The following is a 20,204-nucleotide window of genomic DNA, read 5'->3' on the forward strand; positions in this document are numbered from 1 at the left end:
AACCTCGGGCATCGGGTGTTGCGCCCGCCAGCTGGGCCACGATGAGCTTTCGGCTTGTCGGGAAACGCCGACGGACCAAAGCGTGGCGCCAGCCGGAAGTGCTGCGCCGTCGTCCCAGTGCACGCCGGGAAATGTAGTCCCTCTGGGAGGCCCAGGGCGGTGGCTGCGAGTCCCGCGGACCGGGTGACCGATCTGGCGTGGACCCGGGATGGCTGGGACTGGCGGCTCGGGGGGCCCGATCGGGGCCGGGGCCCTGGCAGGCGGCGTGCGGTCCAAGGTAGCCCCGAGCGTGGACTTTGACCACAGCTGCTCGGACAGTGTCGAGTACCTGACGCTCAACTTCGGGCCCTTCGAGACAGTGCATCGCTGGCGGCGCCTCCCGCCCTGCGACGAGTTCGTGGGGGCTCGGTACGGCGTGGGTCCAGGATCTTGGGGGTGGGGAGGATGCCCGAGAGGGTTTCATGGTGGGTTCCAGGAAAAAGGCTGGGGCATGGTGTTCTGGAGCGGGATCTGGTAATGAGGGGGTGGGTGGGTGGGGGCGGGGGAGTGGTGGTGTCCTGGGCGATGCCCGGGGCCGTGGCGGGGATTTCGAGGGAGTCCCGGAGCGGGGTGCCCAGGGGCCAGGTACCAGAGTCATGTTGTGGGTCTCCAGCTGAGTCCCAGGTGCTCTGCAGTGGGATGAGGAGTCCAGAGAGTCCTAGGACAATGACAGGGTCCCCACATGCAGGGTTATTTGGGGGGGGGGTGTACTGGTGGAATTTAGGGGTTTCTGTTCATCTTGATAGCTGAGAGGTGTTATCCAACTTCTGTGGCAGCCCCGGTGTTTGGTCTCATTTCTTGGTGGTCTCATTTCTTGGGTGCCCCCTTGAGGGAGGGCCCTGGTCTCATCTCTACCCACCCCTCTTTTCTTTCCAGGCGCAGCAAGCACACCGTCGTGGCCTATAAAGACGCCATCTACGTATTTGGTGGAGACAATGGGTGAGTGAGTCGGAGCATCGGGGTGTTTGGACCAGGGAGGGACAAACATGGTAGTTTGGACTAGGCTTCTGCAGCTCCATTACTGTCTATAGTATAGTGGTTCTCAACCTTCCTAATGCCCCAACCCTTTAATACAGTTCCTCATGTTGTGGTGACCCCCAACCATAAAATTATTTTCGTTGCTGCTTCATAACTGTAATTTTGCTACTGTTATGAATCCTAATGTAAATATCTGATATGCAGGATGTATTTTCATTGTTACAAATTGAACATAATTAAAGCATAGTGATTAATGACAAAAACAATATGTAGTTATATATGTGTTTGCTGATGGTCTTAGGCGACTCCTGTGAAAGGGTTGTTCGATCCCCAAAGGGGTCGCGACCCACAGGTTGAGAACCGCTGGCCTATACAAATATTAGCCAAGCATTCAACCTCCATTTCCCAGTCTGTAAGGTTCCCTGCCCTCAGGGCCCTCAGCACAGCATCCAGTGGGTAGCATATGCTCCGGACACAGAAATTTCCCTCTTGCTCTGACCGAGTGGACAGAGCCTTGAAAGAAACACGTCAGCCCTCGCTGCCACCCTGCCAGGCGCTTTGCCTTCCTGCCCACCCTCCTGCTGTTTCTCTGAATCACCTGTGAGTGAGGCCTTCCCCGACCACCTGGACCATCTGCACCTCTTCCCGGCTCCATTGGTCCCAGGGCATACAGGTGTTTGTTAGCTGTCTTCTCCAGAGCAGGGCCTGTATCCCAGCACCCAGACAATTTGACAGGTGTTTGTCCCATGAAGGAATGAAAGACATTCCGTGAGAATCCCCCAAACTGGAAATGCCTGGTGTCCAGCACAGAGCGGTGGGTGGGGAACTGTTCTGTAGCAGGAACTGTGGAGCAACAAGCAGAACTATTTTTGCTACAATGTGACACTGAGAAACAGAATACAAATTTGTCTTAATGCAGTTGTAACTTTGTAGACGGACTGGGTACAAGGAAAGATGGCCTGTGGCCCTGGGGGGGTGGGGGTGGTGGTGTCAAAGGTCAGGGAGGAGGGGCAATGGGGGCGGGAATTACCATCACACTCTGCTTCCCAGCTCCTGGCTTCCTGGCTGCATGGCCTCAGACGGGTCCTTTTATCTCCAGGCTGTTTCCTCTTCTGTAAATGGAAGTGGAGAGCTCAGCCATCTGGTGCAGACTGAGCTAGGCAGGGGGTGCCTGGCCTGGTGTGCAGGGGGTGCTGGACTCCTGTTGGGTTGACACCCTCCTTCCCTCTTAGTGACAGGGCTGGGTGGTGACATGCAGGTTGTGTTAACAGGTGGTGTCATGGCCAGTGGATTTGCTTTCTGTTTTATTTTATCTTTTTTGGTTGTCTATTATTTATTTTTTTATTTATTTATTTTTTTTAATATATTTTATTGATTTTTTACAGAGAGGAAGGGAGAGAGATAGAGAGTTAGAAACATCGATGAGAGAGAATCATCGATCAGCTGCCTCCTGCACATCCCCTACTGGGGATATGCCCGAAACCCAGGTACATGCCCCTGACCGGAATCGAACCCGGGACCTCTCAGTCCGCAGGCTGACGCTCTATCCACTGAGCCAAACCGGTTTCGGCGGTTGTCTATTATTTATTTTTAATTGAATTTACTGGGGTGACGTTGGTTAATACAGTTATATAGGTTTCAGGTGTACAATTCTAAAATACATCATCTATATATTGCATTGTGTGTTCACCATCATTTTATTGTATCTTTGAAATGTAGTTGCTACCCTGGCTGTGTGGTAAAGAGGGGGCATGAAGATCAGAGAGAAGGGGAGGGGCCGCCCTGAGGTGTGGGCAGGCACAGGCTGTGGGTGGCTGGGGTCATGCTTCGGTCCTGCCTGACTCCCAGCAGGCAGCCCCTGTGCCTGCACCAGCCCAGGAGCTTCCTCTCTGGTCACCTCTCTGGTCCCTCGGGCATCAGCTGGTGTCTGGCCCTGGCTAAGTCTCCTAGGACAACTCCCCCGCCTCCTGGGCTGCAGTGTCCATCTTCTAGGTCTTGGCTGGGCAGCGCCCTGCAGAGCAGACCAGAACCAAGCCCGCCTCTCCCTGGCTGTGTTTCAGGAAGACGATGCTCAACGACTTGCTGCGGTTTGACGTGAAGGACTGCTCCTGGTGCAGGTGCGTCCCAGGTCCCTGCTCTTTCTCCTAGAACTTGGTCGCACTGTTTGGGGCCCTGATTGCCAGTGGAGTTACATTCCTGGAACAGTAGACAGAAGCTTCGAGGAGGAGATAAGAACCCCCCCCGGCCCCCCCCCGCCCCCCCCCCCCCGCCTCCCATCCCATACCCAGTGTTCCCTCTATCTCTTAGGTTTCTTTCCCAGTCCATGACTGAGATTGATTATTCAAATCCTCTTAATAAGGGGATCTGTTTGATCTGTGGGTCCTCAAATTCTGCCTCAGGAGAGCCCTTCGGTCACCAAGCCTGCCTCCCAGGCCAGGGGCTGGAGCCAACACAGAGAGCCATTAGTCGATGGGTTCTAGGACGGACTCTGCTGCTGCAGGGGCTCCTCCCCCCTCATGGGGCCCATCCTCTCCCCGGAGACCCCACACAGGCAGTGGGCATCGTGCGGACCCCGGCCTGCCTCCTGCAGATGGCCCTCCCCGCTGTGCAGCTGTGGACAAGACACCTGCCCTCTCTGAGCACTGCATAGTTGCACCCTGCGGCCCAGCCCCTGACCTGGAGCAGCTCACAGCTGAGGGGGAGAAATAGATCCCGGGGTTAGAAGATCCTGGGCTTCCTCTGAGCTCTGCTGTCCGCTTGTGCAGAAGCCCAGGTTCACCGAGCGCCTTGGGTGCCACGCTCTGCTCTGGAGCCCTGTGCGCAGCCCTCCGTCCCCGGCGGCCTTTGGGGTGGGGTCTGACCGCCCCTCCCCACTGCCCCGACAGAGGAGGATGTCAGGGCTCAGGACCCACAGCTGCTGAAACTGGCACGCCAAGATGGCATCACCCAACGCTGCCCACCTTGTGCCCAGGAGACCTGGGTAGCACTGGGATTGCCACAGAAATCTCTATGTTGTTTCTTTCACACTTAATTTTAAAGTATGGCTAATAGTTACAAATTCATTTTAAAAATCACTCTGAAGACTTTACATTCTTTTTTTTTTAATGTTTTTATTGAATTTTATAGAGAGAGGAAGGAAGAGGGAGAGAGAGATACAAACATCGAAGAGAGAGGAACATCGATCAGCTGCCTCCTGCACAGCCCCCACTAAGGATCGAGCCCACAACCTGGGGTTGTGCCCCGACTGGGAATCGAACCAGTGACCTCTTGGTTCCACACCAGCTGGTGAAGACTTTACATTCTCTGTTAAAAACTGCCTAAATAGCCCTGGATGGTGTGTTCAGTGGTTAGAGCATCGCCCTGCGCACCTGAGCGTCTTGGGTTGGATTCCCAGTTAAGAGTATGTACCTGGGTTGCAGGTCTGAGCCCTGCCCCGGTCGGGGCAGTTGTGGGAGGCAACCAATCAATGTGTCTCTGTCACATCGATGTTTCTCTTTCTCTCTCTCTCCCTCCCTCCCTCCCTCCCTCCCTCCCTCCCTCCCTCTCTAGAATAAATGGCAAAAATATCCTCACTCCTTGAGTGAGGATTTAAAAAAAAAAATTGCTTAAGTATAAAACTGAAAAGGAGCAGCCCCCAGAAAGCAGTATAAATGGGTTTTTATTTTTTTTAAAATATATTTTATTGATTTTTTACAGAGAGAAAGGGAGAGAGATAGAGAGTTAGAAACATTGATGAGAGAGAAACATCAATCAGCTGCCTCCTGCACATCTCCCACTGGGGATGTGCCCGCAACCCAGGTACATGCCCTTGACCAGAATTGAACCTGGGACCCTTCAGTCCACAGGCCGACGCTCTATCCACTGAGCCAAACCGGTTTCGGCTATAAATGGGTTTTTAATTTGTAAAGTAAAACCTGTGGACCACCCATGCTGCAGGATACAGTGCAGCTGTGAGACGCGGGGTAATGATGATTCACGAGTGGCTTGAAGACCTACTCACAGTCTACTATGAAGCTGAGAGAGCACATTGCAAAATACTTACCAGATGATTCCATTTAAAAAAAAAAATCTCTCCGAGACACAATATGCATGGGAAGGTGTAGGGGTGACCTCCAGATGTGGACAGTGGTTTCTAGCAATGGGTTATATATAAATGTTAGTGCTGTGTGTTTTTTTCCTTATTGGCAATTTCCTAAAAAGTTTCTATAGTGATACAGGCATGACCTTCAAAATATTGCTGACACCCATTGCCTCTTGTTCTCCCGCCAGGGCCTTCACCACTGGGACCCCACCCGCCCCCCGCTACCACCACTCCGCCGTGGTCTACGGGAGCAGCATGTTCGTCTTTGGTGAGCTGCCACTCACCTCCCAGGCCAGGGCTCCCTGACCTCCATGAAAGCCTCGGGCCCACGTGCTGTGCTTGGCTGGCCTCTCCCTGTCCACTCTGATCCTCAGCCCGGTCTCCTGGGGCGGGACCGTCTGCCTCCGCGACTGGGCCGGGAGGTGGCTTTCCCTCCCTGCCGGGGACAGGGAGTGGTGTCCTGCTGATCTCTGTGTCCCCAGAGCCCAGCACGGAGGCAGGCACCCAGTAGGTGCTCCCGAGGTGTGCGGAGAAAGTTCTGGAATGCCTTTCCAACGGGGCCAGATTCTGCCCTCCCCTCCTGGGGTTTGAGGACTCAGAAATGCTGCCTTTGGGTGTGACGGTTGCTCTCTCTTCACCCAGGGGGTTACACTGGGGACATTTATTCCAATTCTAACTTGAAGAATAAAAATGACCTCTTCGAATACAAGTTCGCAACTGGCCAGTGGACGGAGTGGAAAATTGAAGGACGGTGAGAACCTGCTGAAACCTTCGGGGCTGTTCTGCGGGCTCCGGCCCTGCAGCATTACAGAGGAGCCCGGGGCTCGGAGAGGCCTGGGAGCTGGGGTTTGGTGTGAACTCCCAGCTGCACCATTTGCAGCCTCTTCCCAGCTCTTGGTTGGGTAGAAGGGACCCGGATGTCCTGTGCTGAGCGCTTCCACGGTCCTACCTTGCGAGCACCCCTTTGCTATTTGGTCGCACCCGGGAGGGGTCTCTGCCCGGTGATGTCTGAATGCATCATCAGGGCCTGGTGCCGCATGAGCTCAGCCCCTCCTGCTGTTGATTGTATCCTGACTGGAGTCCTGGGGCCAGCAGATGTGGGCACGGCAGTCAGGGCCTGGCAGGACTTGCAGGGCTGTGGCCACCGGACCAGCCTTGTGGGGCTGTGAGGCTCGGGTCTGCACCGACTGGCCTCATTCCTCCCCACCCTCTTGCTCCAGGTTGCCAGTCGCCAGGTCAGCCCACGGTGCTACGGTGTACAGTGACAAGTTATGGATCTTTGCTGGCTATGATGGCAATGCCAGGTAGGTGGTGGCCTGGCCCGTGGGCACAAAGTGGGCTTTCTTGGTCTTGGATGGTTCAGGCTGGGGGTTTCTCGTGAGGGTGGGTATGTGGGCGGGGGGAGAGGGGGCAGGATGAGGGTGATGGCCACTGATTGGAGCCCCTTTCCTACCCCCACAATGGTTAAAAGGACTGGCACCCCTAAGGCCCCTCCCAGGGCATCAGAGGCATCAAGCCTGGCCCATGTTTGCACAGCTGTCGTGCTTGTCTCCAGAGCAAATAGCTGGGGGTCATCAGAGCTGGGGGTGGGAGAGGTGGCCCCTTGCATTGCTGGGGTGGGAATACTCAGGCTCACAGCAAGGAATGACCCTCAGGGGCGAGTGAGCAGGTGGGTGGCAGCAGCAGGGCTCAGACTCGGCCCTTCCCCTGCAGAGGACAACAGAGCGCTTGCCTGTGCCACAGGCATTTCCTATTTCAGCAAATTGGCTTTGCTGTGTTTTTCCGATTACAAAGCAGCATGTGCTCACTCCCCAGCACTTCAGCATCACAGACACTAATCAGTGCAGTTTCTAAACAGTGAGCATTGCCTCTCTGAAGTCCTACCCCAGGGACCAGCCGAGGGCTGACCCCACCCCCTGCCCTAGAGGTTGGGAATGAGGCCTTCCTTTGAGTGAGGCCTCTCTTCCTGCCTGCACTGGGCAGGGGCCTGGCACAACAGGGACTCAGTGTAGCCCCCACAATCGCCCAGCTGAAGCTCCAGCTTCATGGCTGCCCCAGAGTCCGCTGGTCAGAGTCCCAGGTGATGGGTGGTTCTTCCCTGGAGCCATCCCCCCTGGCCCTCCCTGCCAGTCAGCCCCAGTGGTGGGCATCCTGACCCCTTTGTCCTCATGCAGGTTGAATGACATGTGGACCATTGGCCTTCAGGACCGAGAGCTCACGTGCTGGGAGGAGGTAAGGGGCTGGAGGGTTTTGGGGTGGGTTGTGGGGAGGCAGGGAGGTGAGGGGTGCAGGGGAGCAGGGTGGGTGCAGGGGGCAGGGAGGTGAGGGGTGCAGGGGAGCAGGGTGGGTGCAGGAGGCAGGGAGGTGAGGGGTGCAGGGGAGCAGGGTGGGTGCAGGAGGCAGGGAGGTGAGGGGTGCAGGGGAGCAGGGTGGGTGCAGGAGGTAGGGAGGTGAGGGGTGCAGGGGAGCAGGGTGGGCTGGGGTGGGGGCTGCTTTGCTCTCTTTGCCAAAGCCCAGCCTTGACCTCTGCCTTGCCATTCCCGCTGACCTGCCTGTCAGTTCCAGTGGCAGTGACCTAGTGACTAAAGGCTCTATGTTCTGGGGGGCAGCCTGTCACAGGTGTAACCCACCCTTACCTGATAGTGAGGACAGCACGCCCCCTGCTGTCCTGCTGGCTGCTGTTTCCAGGTTGCTCTACTGTCTTTCCCGAGGAGGGGATGTCTTTCTCCTTTAGTGATGACTTTATTCTCCATTTGGGAGGGGACGGTGGGGCTTTAGGTTGTTCTGCAAAAAAAGAAAAAAAAAATGTGAACCCTCAATCACAGAAGAAACTTCGGGAGTAAAAGCAGTCCCAGCTCAGCAACGTGAGCACAGACGTGCGTGCCGGGTCCCGTGAGGGCCCTGGCTGAGCTGCCTCCCGCCCCCCCAGGTGGTGCAGAGCGGCGAGATCCCCCCTTCCTGCTGCAACTTCCCGGTGGCCGTGTGCAGGGACAAGATGTTTGTGTTCTCAGGGCAGAGTGGAGCCAAGATAACCAACAACCTCTTCCAGTTTGAATTCAAGGACAAGATGTGAGTGCACCGGCGGTGGGGCCCTCGGCCCCCCACGCCTGCATCTGGAGCGGTCCCTGGGAGCGCCAAGGAAAGCAGGGCCGGCTGCCCTCCTCCCGCAGCGGGAGGTGTGGTGTCTTTACACAGACTGAGCCCGAGGTCCCCTGCAGGCCCCTTGGGTGTGGCTGCAGCTCAGCAAGACAGGGCCTGGGCGGCCTCCCTTTTTGAGTGAAGAACACCCCAGCCCCGTGAATGGCATGGCCAGGGCCACCAGTACCAAGTATGGCTGGCATAGCTCTCATGTGATGGAGGGTGCCCGGGCCCTGAGCTTCCAGCGTACGCTGTCCTTGGCTACTGGCCAGCCCTCAACCCCTGTGCTGGGGACTAAGGCACGCGCCGGGCGTTGGCTCTGGGAGTTAGTGGAGGAGAGAAAGGGAGTTTGGGCTGCAGGTCAGGGAGGCTCAGGAGGGGACTGGGAGCTGCCCTGGATGCCAGCGTATCAGCTGGGAAGGAGAAAGGCTGGGTGTCCTGGGCAGGGGAAACGCTGCTGATGCCTGTCCTGGGGTGGCCAGGCCTGGGGGAGAGCCACGTGCACGCTGGCTCGCTGCTCCGCCCTGGCCTGGGCCCTCAGGACAGTGGGTATCACACAGGGCTCAGAGCAGGCAGGGCAGACCTGGAGAAGTGAGGGCATGGGCAGAGGCCAGGTACAACCAGACTGCGGAGGGTTTGGGGCAGACATGCAGGCTCTGGCCAGGTGGACAGGTGGCTGATCTGCAAGGGGGTCCTCAGGGAGGTGCCAGTATTGGGGGTCTGAGGCCTGCACAAGGGCCTGGGGGTACCTGTGGAGCAGGCTGAGGAAGGTGCATCTAGAGGGCAGAGGGCTGCAGGACGAGGAGCCCAGGGGGACGGGGATGGGGTAGGAAACCATGGGAGACAGGGTCACCAGCAGCAGCCAGGTGGGTAGTGGGTGACTGGTGGCCCGGTTGGGTTGAGCCTGTGTGGTGCCACCTTCCTCGCAGGCCAGCCCCCAGGCAGCCTCCCCCCCTGCCTCATGCTTGCACCCTTTGTCCCCCCCCACCCCCCGCCAAAGAGGTGTGCAGAGCTGGTTCCAGAGCGAAATTCGACAAGGGACCCTGGGCAAATGCACTGCAGGCCCTCCCTTGGCCGGGGAAGGTCTCCCAGGGGTTGCAGGGCACTAGGAAGACTGGGCCTGTGGTGGGGGCCTCGGAGCCCAGGTGGAGGCTACAGGGGAGCAGGAGCCCCTGCCTGGCACTGGTTCCTTGTTGTGTGCTCCCAGGTGGACACGCATCCCCACTGAGCACCTGCTTCGGGGCTCCCCGCCGCCCCCCCAGCGGCGCTACGGGCACACGATGGTGGCCTTTGACCGCCACCTCTACGTGTTCGGGGGCGCAGCCGACAACACTCTGCCCAACGAGCTGCACTGCTATGACGTGGACTTCCAGACCTGGGAGGTGGTCCAGCCCAGTTCGGACAGCGAGGTGAGCCCTGCCAGGCGTTGCTGAGGGGATCCAGGGCCCGTGGCCTGGGCTGTGTTCCTGACCCACCTGGTCCCACCTCCTCACACCTCAGGGTGTTCCTGGGGCTCCGGACAGCCAGCAGGAGCAAGGCCAGGATGCCCTCAGCCTGGACCCCACCCTGGCCTGACTCTGGGGCCTGGGCCTCTCTGCCTGTTCTCCACCTGCAGCCTGTGGGCTCTACGATTCCTCTTCCCACCACGTTTGCATTGTACTGAGGATGTTCTCCTGGCTCCCAACTCAGCCCTCACCTGTGTGGCCCGTCCTGCTGCCCCCCCCCCCCCCCCAGCGCTCTAGGTGAGGGTGGCAAGCAGTCTCTGGTGCCTGCCTGGCTTTTGCTGACTGGTTGTGCCCTGCGTGTCTCCCATCAGGTTGGTGGGGCCGAGGTACCAGAGCGAGCAGCTGCTTCTGAGGAGATGCCTGCCCTGCCCTCCGAGGACCGGGGCGGCTTTAAGAAGTCCCGCGATGTGTTTGGCCTGGACTTTGGCACCACCAATGCCAAGCAGCCTTCCCCACCGGCCTCCGAGGTGAGGGCCAGTGCCCTTGTTACCTACCGCTCCCTCGCCCTCTGAAGCCGGACCTGTGATCGGCCCATCTCAGAGGTGGGGGGACTGAGGCTCAGAGGGAGTGGAGGAGGGCCAGAGCCCGCGCCCCGCTGGCTGGGCCATGTCGCTGCAGCAGGTGAGACAGCACCGGCTGTGTCCACTCGGCGTCCCAGGGGCCCCGTCCTGCCTGCTCACCTCCACAGGCCCTGCCTCCGGCCCTGTGCCTGCAGCTGTGCCCCAGGCCCCGCTCCAGCCCCGCCTTCCAGGCCAGTGGTGCCATGTCCTTAGCCACCGTATGGCCACTCTAGGCCGCAGCCAGCCCTGCTGGAGACCCCGCCCTGCCCCTCCCCACCTTGCTGACTTGTCCCCCCTCTCTATCCAGCTGCCCAGCGGAAGGCTCTTCCACGCGGCGGCTGTGATCTCGGATGCCATGTACATCTTCGGGGGCACCGTGGACAACAACATCCGCAGCGGGGAGATGTACCGGTTCCAGGTGGGGCTCACGGGCTTGCGGAGCAGGCGGCTCCCTTATGAGCTGACTCCGCAGGGAGGCCAGCCAGGGCGAACGGGCCCTGACGATGGAAACAGACCCAGGGGGTAGGGGCGGAGCTTGTCCAAGGGTGTCCAGAGCCAGGGCTGCACGTGGTGGGACGGCAGCCTTTCTGAGGAGCCTGGCAGCTGGGGTGGAGAGGGGAGCCTAGGCCGAGGCAGTCAGGAACCTCAGGGCAGGGTGCCGCTGGTGGGGCAGCCAGTAGAGGCCTGGGAGCCACCTGGGTCACTGGAGGGAGCCAGGCTGAGCTGAGCTTGGCGTCGGGGCCTCAGGGGGCAAAGCCAGGAGCACAGTGTCTTCCTCGGTAACCCCTGGGCTCCTCCTGCAGTTCTCCTGTTACCCCAAGTGCACGCTCCACGAAGACTATGGGCGGCTGTGGGAGAGCCGCCAGTTCTGCGACGTGGAGTTTGTGCTGGGTGAGGTGGGTGCCCTTCTGTGGACGGAGGAGGGGGGCTGTGCACCCAGAGGCACGCTGGTGGCCCACTGGTGCTGGGGTCCCCAGGCCGCCGCGCTGGCTGGGCCTGTGTCCCTCGGGGAGAGAACCTGTGCCCTTCCCCCTGTCGTTCCTGCTGCAGAAGGAGGAGTGTGTTCAGGGCCACGTGGCCATTGTCACAGCACGAAGCCGCTGGCTCCGCAGGAAGATCGTCCAGGCGAAGGAGCGGCTGGCCCAGGTGAGGTGCCGCCCTGCCTGGCCCTGCCTGGGCAGCAGCATTCATGGGGTGCCCTTAAGCTCCCCTTTCTCTTCCCACAGAAGCTGGAGGAGGAGGCAGGTCTGGCTCCCAGGGAGGCCCCTGCTGTGCCTGTGGGTGGGGCTCGGCCACCCCTGCTGCACGTGGCCATCCGAGAGGCCGAGGCCCGTCCCTTCGAGGTGCTCATGCAGTTCCTCTACACCGACAAGATCAAGTACCCAAGGAAAGGTCCGCCGGGGCTGGGGGAGCAGGAACGGGGGTGGTGGTGCCAGTGACCCTACTTGCAGGTGGGCAGCCTGAGGCTCTGAGGCCAAGATGACCCGTGTGTGGTTCAGTTACGGAGCCGCTGCCTCCTGGCCCCAGCCCGCACTTGTCCGTAGAGGGAGCCCGGGGCCCTGTCCTCCCCTCTCCCCTGCCCAAGGGCCCTAGGGCTCAGGGAGCTCTCGGCGCAGGCCACGTGGAGGACGTGCTGCTCATCATGGATGTGTACAAGCTGGCGCTGAGCTTCCAGCTGTGCCGCCTGGAGCAGCTGTGTCGGCAGTACATCGAGGCCTCCGTGGACCTGCAGAACGTGCTGGTCGTGTGCGAGAGCGCTGCCAAGCTGCAGCTGGGCCAGCTGAAGGTGCCTCGTAGCCCACCCCGCCCACTGCTGCCAGCCCCTTGCCCGGTCCGGGGCCCTCTTGGGGCCGAGGCCTGACCCCGCCCGTCTGTCCGGCCTGTCTGTCCCAGGAGCACTGCCTGAACTTCGTGGTGAAGGAGTCCCACTTCAACCAGGTGATCATGATGAAGGAGTTCGAGCACCTCTCATCCCCACTGATTGTGGAGATCGTCCGGCGGAAGCAGCAGCCACCGTCTCGCGCCCCCTCAGACCAGCCCGTGGACATTGGTAGGAAGCCTCGTCCTTTCCCTGCCAGGGGCTGGCCAGGTAGCATTCATCTTGGTCAAGACTGGGAGCCATGGGATCACCTGCCAGGCTCTCAGGCAGGGGTGGAGGGGTGGGTGCAGAGGACCCCAGTGTGTCTCCCTGGTACAGGGGCGGGGCAGAGGGAGGCAGTTCAGACTCAGTTAAAGGAACAACGGCCAACCCACAGGGCTTTCCACCGTGGGCTTGTGCCTGCGGGTAGGGAACCTCCTGAGCCCATTTCTGGAGGTGACACGGGGCACCTCTCTGGTAAGGGTGCCTGCCCTGCCTGACATCAGGTCTGAAAGCCTCTGAAGGGGGCAATGTGCTCAGCGTCACAGTGATTAGTCACCAAGCTTCGCCTCTAGGGCCCAGTGAGGGGTGAGCACAGCCTGCAGACCTCAGATGCTCCCACTGCCTCCTGCCCCCTTACCCGGGAAGGGAGGATACAGGCTCCTTTATCCCCGTCTCTCTCTGGGGCCTTTGCTGACCCTGGTCACTGCCCCGGGCAACATAGGGTGTGCCAGGCCCAGAGGAGGGCTCAGTGAGCTGAGTTTGGGAGATTAGACTCTGAGGGTGGGCATGCCTGAGGGCTGTGTGTGGAGCTGAGGACAGGGCCTGATGGTGCCTCGAGGGCCAGAATGAGGCCTCTTGCCTGGAGGAGGTTCACTCAGGGTGGCAAATGGGCAGATGTGCAGGAGGAAGTGCCCTGGGGCCCTGAGGCCCAAGTCAGGAGCAGGGTCTACTAAGGGGCAGGAGGTGCCTGCTCAGGGTCCCTCCATGCCCCTCCAGGCACCTCTCTGATCCAGGACATGAAGGCGTACCTGGAGGGGGCCGGCGCGGAGTTCTGTGACATCACACTGCTGCTGGATGGGCACCCTCGGCCAGCCCACAAGGCTATCCTGGCTGCCCGCTCCAGGTGGGTGGGGGTGCAGCTGCCAGCAGGGCGGGCCCAGGCAGGCCCTGCTGCATCCGCTAAGAGCCAGGCCTCTGCCGCCCCGTCTGCAGCTACTTTGAGGCCATGTTCCGGTCCTTCATGCCTGAGGATGGGCAGGTGAACATCTCCATCGGGGAGATGGTGCCCAGCAGGCAGGCCTTCGAGTCCATGCTACGCTACATCTACTACGGTGAGGTCAACATGCCTCCTGAAGACTCGCTGCATCCTCACCCCCGAGGGTGCTCCCAGGGCATCGCTGGGGCTCGTAGCACCCACCTCGGGCGGCCTGGCAGGCTGGTCTTGGCTGGGTGATGTCCCGAGGACTTTTGGTGCCTGGTGCTCTCTGAACTAGTTGGTCATGCGGCACGGAGGGGTTTGTAGCCAGGAGGGACAGTGGGTTCTTGATCTCATGACTGTTTGGAGTAAGGGGTTGGTCATTGCTATGTGACAGGCGAGCAGATGGACATAGAGTGATTCCTGGTCACGGCACTTCAGTGGGAGTCTGAACCTGGGGTGCGAGGATGCCCTTTAGGGCTCTGGGAGACTGTGGTCAGTTCTGCAAAGATGCATATGAGTGTTTTCCTGGGGAGAAGATGCTGTGGTGTTTTTCTGAATCTCGAAGGGGCTTTTGACTCCTAAGTGGTCAGAGTGTGTGTAGAGATCAAGCCAGTGATCTGCCTGGACTGGAGCCCATGCCAGACTCTCCTGGTGGGGCAGGTCCCCGGGCCTGAGCAGGTGCAGTCTCAGGTTTTCTCTGCCCCTGGCAGGCCAGGGCTTCAGGTGCACTGTCTCCTGGGAGGAGGGTGGTGAGCGGGAGGATGACTCCTTTGGTGACAGCTCCTTAACCAGATCCCCCAGCTACCTGTTCGCGGCCCCCTACTACTACGGCTTTTACAACAACCGGCTGCAGGCATACTGCAAGCAGAACCTGGAGATGAATGTGACGGTGCAGAATGTGCTGCAGGTAGTACACCTAGCGCCTGCTGGCCTCCCTGCACCTGGACAGGTGGGTGAGGGGTGGGGCAACACCTCAACGAACCTGCCATTCCAGATCCTGGAGGCGGCTGACAAGACGCAGGCGCTGGACATGAAACGGCACTGCCTGCACATCATCGTACACCAGTTCACTAAGGTCAGGCCCTCCTGGCTCAGCACCCGCTGCTCACCCCTCATCTTTAGGACCCACTCTCCATGGCAGCAGCTGTGGCCAAGTGGGGGGGGGGGGTGCCTGGAATCTTGCCATCTTCTGCAGCAGTAGGCCCTGGGGATAACCAAGCAGAGCCACCCACCCTCTGGTCACTACTCACCCCATCTTTGGAGCCCACCTAGCCCTCACATGAATCCAGTTCCATCCTGTTCTGGCCTTTCGGTCAACTCCCACAGGTCTCCAAGTTGCCTACGCTGCGCTCACTGAGCCAACAGCTACTGCTCGACATCATAGACTCCCTGGCCTCCCACATCTCCGACAAGCAGTGTGCAGAGCTGGGCGCCGACATATGAGGGCCCAGGTGGTGCCAGCCCACAGATGGAGAATGACCATGCCTGACCTGCCCCCTGCAAAAACTGTGTTGGCAATCCTCAGGCCTGTGACAGTGGTCAGACCTGCTGGCCAAAAGACAGGGTGCCCAGAACCTCAGAAGAGAGCTGAGGGGACATGGGGGGCTCCAAATGCCGTTTCACAAATGACAGGTCTCGCGGGAAGTGGATGGTGAAACAGGCCCCCCAGGTAGCATCCTCTCCTGGGATGGAGGTATGGGTGGGAGGCTGGGGCTCAGTGACGATAGGAAGAGGCAGGATTCCTGGCCAGGGTCCAGCAGTGGGGAGCCCATCAGGGAGCTGATTTTGGGGTTCCCATCTGACAGGGACCCAGCATGGTTGTGGAAATGGCTACAGTCATGTTGCGAAGGTCTCTCTAATGTGGGGGTCATACAGGCCCCCCTCACCCTCACCAAGGTTGGTATAAGGGGTCCCTGGAGCTTATGCTGGGCACCTGTGATGGGCAGATGGATCTGATTCAAGATGAATTTTGGTGTGAAAGGCCCTGGGGCCAGTTCCTAGCCCACAAGGCCAACCACTCTGGACTGGGTCTGGATTCCAGAGGGACTTCAGGATCCCACATATCTGTGTGACCATCCTTCTGGGCTGTGCCAAGAAGTCAGTAAAGATGCCCCCAGTCCCTGTGTATCCCTAAGTATTCTGTCACAGACATGCCTCCATTGAAGCCACAGCAGTGCTACCTGCTACACACACCTTGCTGGTGTCCCCACCGGTGGGCTCTGGCCTTAGCCTTTGGCCCTCCCACAGCTGTGGATTGGCCATGTGGTCCAATTGCTTGCCATTGGTCAGTCTTGCCTGGCTCTCTGTCAGCAACTTCTCACCCCCACCTGAGGCAACATGGAGGAAGGGGCTGTGGCAGGAATCCAGGCTGGCTTCTCCCACCTGAGCCTAAGCCTGGGATGCCTGCACCCCCCATATGCTGCACCACAGGCTCCTGCATGGGCTGGAAATGCATCCTTTCCCGTTCCCCCACAGAAGGCCCTGTGATTCCACCCCAGTGCGGAAGGCACCGTTCAGCCTTTCTGGGAACAATCCCAGGGACCCTCTGCCCCAGCTTCCAGGAAGCCACGTGGGGGGAAACGATCTTTCTTCCCTGCCTCAGGGCTCACTTCCTCTGGCTGTGCCTCGTGCAAACGCAGCACCTGCCACTCGGCCCTGCTGAAGAGCCTGGATGTAGGCGGATGGGGGCCGCTGTGGCAGGTGAGCACCCTTAGGCAAGGGAGCCCATCCATAAAGGAGAACGAGCTTGGGGACCTTGGGGGACAACCTGCACATACTGCTCTGCAGTGGACAACTTGGGACCCTTGTAACTGGTCACTTGACTGTCTTTTCTAGACATGCTGTCAATAAATGAAGCCACATAAAAAGCAAATTTCAGAACACGGTGTGGCCATTCACAGGACTAGACAGCATTCAGCTGTGCTCTTGGGGCTGTTGTGGCCAAGGCCCAGCAGGGAGATACCACCTGTGCGGGCAAAGTCGCCCCATGTACTGAGCTGTTTGCTATGCTTACGGATGCAGAGAAGTCTTCTAGATTCCAGTCAAGTTGAATTAAAATGGGGACACAGATTGAGGCCAGGACTGCTGCTGTGTGCTCCCCCCACTTCTCCAGACCTCCAGGGACCAGAAATGTTGAGCCTTACTACTTGCCAAGCATAGCAGTCCCAGGAGGTCAGAAATTACAATTTTTGTCCTGGTTTTCAGATGAGATAGGCCATCTGAGTGGGGGCTGGCCTTCAGGCCAGGACTCAGGCTGGAAGCCTGTTGGGTCCTGAAAAGGAACTTTCTGGCTTGGGTCTTTTCCAAGGAACCAGCTTGTGTTGGGAAGGGTGCCTAGTGCTGTCCCAGGCTCTACTTACACTACCCCGACCCTAAGAACCCGTGGGGCATGGAGCTGCATGGGGAGGAGTAGGCAAGAGCTGGACTCTCTTATCTGCAGCCCAGAGCGTGGACTCCAGGCTCTGAGCCTTCTGGGGGCTGCAGCTATTGACTGGGGGAACAAGCCTGGCACTGAGGGAAGGGCCCCAGCCCTCAGCTGAAGCAGATATAGGGCCTCCTAGAACCCACTTTATTATGGCATCTGGTATGTCTGGTGGATGTAGCTCAAAGCAGGTCCTTTTCCAGGTGAATTCTCAGGAAGTGGCTGGAGCCCTGACAGGCAGCCCCCTGTCAGCTGTGGGTCCAGTGGCCCCTCACTCAGGTCATGCTGCTGCTCAGCTGCATGGCAAAGTCCTGCACATGTTCCTTCAGAGTCTGGCGGGCATCTGCCTGTGCCCGCTTCTCCCGCGCCCTCTCCTGCTGTAGTTTGGTTAGCCGCAGCCGCAGTCGCTGCTCCCGTCGCTTGCAGGCCTGCAGCTGGCGCTGGGCCTTGTCCAGGGCATCGAGTGCAGCCTCAGCCCTCCGCTTCCAGAGCAGGGCACTGCCCACCTGGTAGCTGTGCTCATTCTGGATGTAGGCTCCAGCGGGTGGTGGGAGGCGCAGCATGTAGGCTGAGGGTGAGACAGGCCGCGGCTCGAGAGGGGACGGCTGCCGCTCTGGCTCCCGCTCCGGTGAGGGCTGGGCGCTGCAGCCTGCTTCATCTGCTTGGGCACCCAGAGGCCCCAGGAGGTCTGAGAAGGGACTGCTGAGGCCAGGCTCCAGTCTCCCAGTAGGGGAGGCTGGCAAAGCAGCAGGTGCCGAGGCCTCTTCCACAGGAAAGCAGGTGACCTCAGCAGGTGGAGGTGGAGAAAAAGGAGTTGTGGGTCCTCGGCCCTCAGAGCAGCTGCGGGGAGAGAGACTGGCAGGTCAGGCTAAGGCAGCTGTGGGCAAACTACGGCTCGCGGGCCGGATCCGGCCCGTTTGAAATGAATAAAACTAAAAAAAAAGAGACCGTACCCTTTTATGTAATGATGTTTACTTTGAATTTATATTAGTTCACACAAACACTCCATCCATGCTTTTGTTCCGGCCCTCCGGTCCAGTTTAAGAACCCATTGTGGCCCTCGAGTCAAAAAGTTTGCCCACCCCTGCTTTACAGTGTCTACCAGCAGCAGTGATGGACAGGGTCCTGAGCCTATGGAGCAGGTTGATGTTCCTGTTCAGGGGGGCTGGTGAAGTGGGGTCTGGCAAGCCCTTAGCCCAGGGGTGGGCAAACTTTTTGACTCGAGGGCCACAATGGGTTCTTAAACTGGACCGGAGGGCCGGAACAAAAGCATGGATGGAGTGTTTGTGTGAACTAATATAAATTCAAAGTAAACATCATTACATAAAAGGGTACGGTCTTTTTTTTTTTTTAGTTTTATTCATTTCAAACGGGCCGGATCCGGCCCGCGGGCCGTAGTTTGCCCACGGCTGCTCTAAAGCCTCAAAATTGGGGTGAGTGGGGCAACCCCCACCCATAGTACATACCGCTTCCTGCATCGCCGGAGCCGGCTGACATCGGGGGGACCAGGTGGGTAACTGTGCCCCTTGGTCTTGGTTGTCCGGCGCAACTTGGTGAAAGACTCAAATATCGTGGGAACTGCCCCCTCCTTCAGCCTGTGATACCCACTGTTGGGGAAAGCAACCTGGATGAGATGGAGAATGAGCACTGCCACCCCCAGCTGACCTGCAGGGGATCAGAGTGAGCATGCCCTCCACCACCCTGCAGCAGGCTCTCCAGGGCTAGCAAACAGTTAGTTTGGAGAATGCCAAGTTAGGCAGAGTTACACCAATCTCTTCCCTGCAGGGCTCCTCCAAGTTAAGGTGTGTGGAAAGGCTCCACCAGAACTGGGTTGACCAGCCAAAATGAATTATTTCATTTGTGGACCTGGTGGGAGGACTGGGGTTCTAAGGAACTCCTGCTGGAAAAGCTCATGTTTTCCTCTTGTGTCACTGGCACAGCCATCCCCAGGGGGGTGGGTCTTACTGTCCTCATCTGCTGGAAGAGGAAACTGAGGTACAGAGCTGGGAAGAGACAGCGATCCCCGAAACCAGGTCTGCCTGTTTTCGTGCCAGGTGATTCAGGAATCTCCCCATCGGGCCCTGCAGATACCCCAATGCTGGCTGGCAAGGAGGCTCACCTGATTCCCACCAGCTCAAAGCAGTTCTCCTCGAAGTGTTTGGAGCAGAAGTAGATGTACTCGGATGCTGGGTCCCATAGGCCCTGGCCGCTGGGGTCCAGCCTCTGGCAATTGGCCAGCCACAAGCCTCGCCTTGGGTTGTCCTTTTTGGGAAGTCTGTGGAGCCACAAACCCGTGAGCCGCAGGCTTCCTGGAGCCCTGGGGCTATGCTGCCTACGGCCCTGCACATGCTGCCAGGAGACTGCCCTTCTACCCTAACAGGGAAGCACCGTCCACCAGAGCACGGACGCGGAATCTGAGGCCTTCACAAGAGGCACAATGTGCTCAGCGTCATCTAGTAGGTAAGAGTCGCAGAGCAGAGAGTTCAAGGGTGGTGGAGGTGCGTCCTTCCTTTCCCGTCCGGACTCAATTCCTCCTAGATCTTCCGCTTCACCCCCTCCCACCCACCCACAAGTTCAAGCTTCGCCCCCAAACAGAGAACGCGCATGTGCAAGTGTGGCTTCGCGCCAGCAGAAAGGGCACATGCGCACGTCAACCGGCGTGAGCCAGCACGCACGCGCGCTGACCTGTGGAAGGAGATGCCGCGATTGCGCGTCTCGCGGGTATCCCGAGTGCAGCAGCCGGCGGCGGAGCAGTGACGCGGCATCTGGGGAAGAGGCGGGAGCTTGGTCGCGGGCGGCTGTCCGGCCCGTAGGGGCCTCGAGCCCCCAGCCGCCGCTCCGGTTCAGGCGGCCCTGTCTTGCCGAGTCTCCCACTGCCCGAGCCCCTTCCCAGCCCTTTCTCCGGGCTCCCGTCAGCGGCACTCACGGTCTCGCCATTGCTGAGCCGCCGGAGTCTCGCGAGATGGCGGAAGTTGGTACCATAGAGACTGGGAAATACGGAACGCTCGTTCGAGGGGCGGGTCTGGTTCCGGAAGCGGTGGGAGCGTGGGGTCGCAGCTGTGAACGATTCGTTCTAGGCTCCCCGTACGCCTTCGTCATCGTAAGGTCGGCCCCTCGCCTTTGCCCTTCTGTGCCTATTGGCTGTCGACCGGTAATGCCCTGGGGCCGGACCATGCATTCGCGGAGGCCCCGATTGCAAGAGAAACTTCAACGAAAAGGAGCCTGGACTCGAGTTCAAACCTGACCAAAACCAGTGCTCACTTCTGGAGAGGTGCCTCTAATTGGAAGGGCGGGCAGTGGGCAGTGATTGCGTTTTGGGAAATGTGATGAGCAGGGGCTCTGCTAGCGACTTCCGCCAGGGACCTGAAAGGGAAAAGCTAAGGGCCTTCCTGGAAAGGGAGGTCAGAAATTGGGTTTGTGCTG

General features: G+C 59.2%; 2 protein-coding genes across 3 annotated transcripts; one reads left to right on the plus strand and one right to left on the minus strand.

Annotated features, from left to right (window-relative positions):
* The first annotated feature begins 145 nt into the window (after positions 1-145).
* LZTR1 (leucine zipper like post translational regulator 1) lies at positions 146-16,258 on the plus strand. Its single transcript, XM_081113895.1, has 21 exons — positions 146-408; positions 916-978; positions 3,078-3,134; positions 5,287-5,366; positions 5,741-5,849; positions 6,319-6,402; positions 7,273-7,330; positions 8,028-8,167; positions 9,444-9,645; positions 10,053-10,208; positions 10,609-10,719; positions 11,105-11,197; positions 11,352-11,447; positions 11,528-11,693; positions 11,918-12,087; positions 12,195-12,351; positions 13,159-13,285; positions 13,375-13,524; positions 14,162-14,267; positions 14,355-14,435; positions 14,687-16,258. The coding sequence occupies exons 1-21, from the start codon at positions 209-211 to the stop codon at positions 14,801-14,803; spliced, it is 2,523 nt and encodes an 840-aa protein (XP_080970021.1). The 5' UTR covers positions 146-208; the 3' UTR covers positions 14,804-16,258.
* Positions 16,236-19,732, minus strand: THAP7 (THAP domain containing 7). 2 transcript variants are annotated; one of them, XM_081113896.1, is made up of 5 exons: positions 19,708-19,732; positions 19,467-19,546; positions 18,901-19,056; positions 18,248-18,388; positions 16,236-17,621 (listed from the first exon to the last, which is right to left on the minus strand). In XM_081113896.1, the coding sequence occupies exons 2-5, from the start codon at positions 19,544-19,546 to the stop codon at positions 17,057-17,059; spliced, it is 942 nt and encodes a 313-aa protein (XP_080970022.1). In that variant the 5' UTR covers positions 19,708-19,732; the 3' UTR covers positions 16,236-17,056. The 2 variants fall into 2 exon arrangements, with proteins under 2 accessions (XP_080970022.1, XP_080970023.1); XM_081113897.1 differs by lacking the exons at positions 18,248-18,388; positions 19,708-19,732 and having other exon boundaries at positions 16,920-17,621; positions 19,467-19,682.
* Positions 19,733-20,204: the final 472 nt, after the last annotated feature.

This window comes from Myotis nattereri (assembly GCF_964212035.1).
Source record: "Myotis nattereri genome assembly, chromosome: 19".
NCBI classification, from domain to species: Eukaryota; Metazoa; Chordata; class Mammalia; order Chiroptera; family Vespertilionidae; genus Myotis; species Myotis nattereri.

Coding starts and splice junctions, on each gene's coding strand:
- LZTR1 (XM_081113895.1), top strand. CDS start 209: ATGGCTGGGACTGGCGGCTCGGGGGGCCCGATCGGGGCCGGGGCCCTG. Junction 8,168..9,443: donor TTTGAATTCAAGGACAAGAT/GTGAGTGCACCG, acceptor GTGTGCTCCCAG/GTGGACACGCATCCCCACTG. Junction 9,646..10,052: donor AGCCCAGTTCGGACAGCGAG/GTGAGCCCTGCC, acceptor GTCTCCCATCAG/GTTGGTGGGGCCGAGGTACC.
- THAP7 (XM_081113896.1), bottom strand. CDS start 19,546: ATGCCGCGTCACTGCTCCGCCGCCGGCTGCTGCACTCGGGATACCCGC. Junction 19,057..19,466: donor CGCGGCATCTCCTTCCACAG/GTCAGCGCGCGT, acceptor GTGGCTCCACAG/ACTTCCCAAAAAGGACAACC. Junction 18,389..18,900: donor TTTGAGCTGGTGGGAATCAG/GTGAGCCTCCTT, acceptor TTTCCCCAACAG/TGGGTATCACAGGCTGAAGG.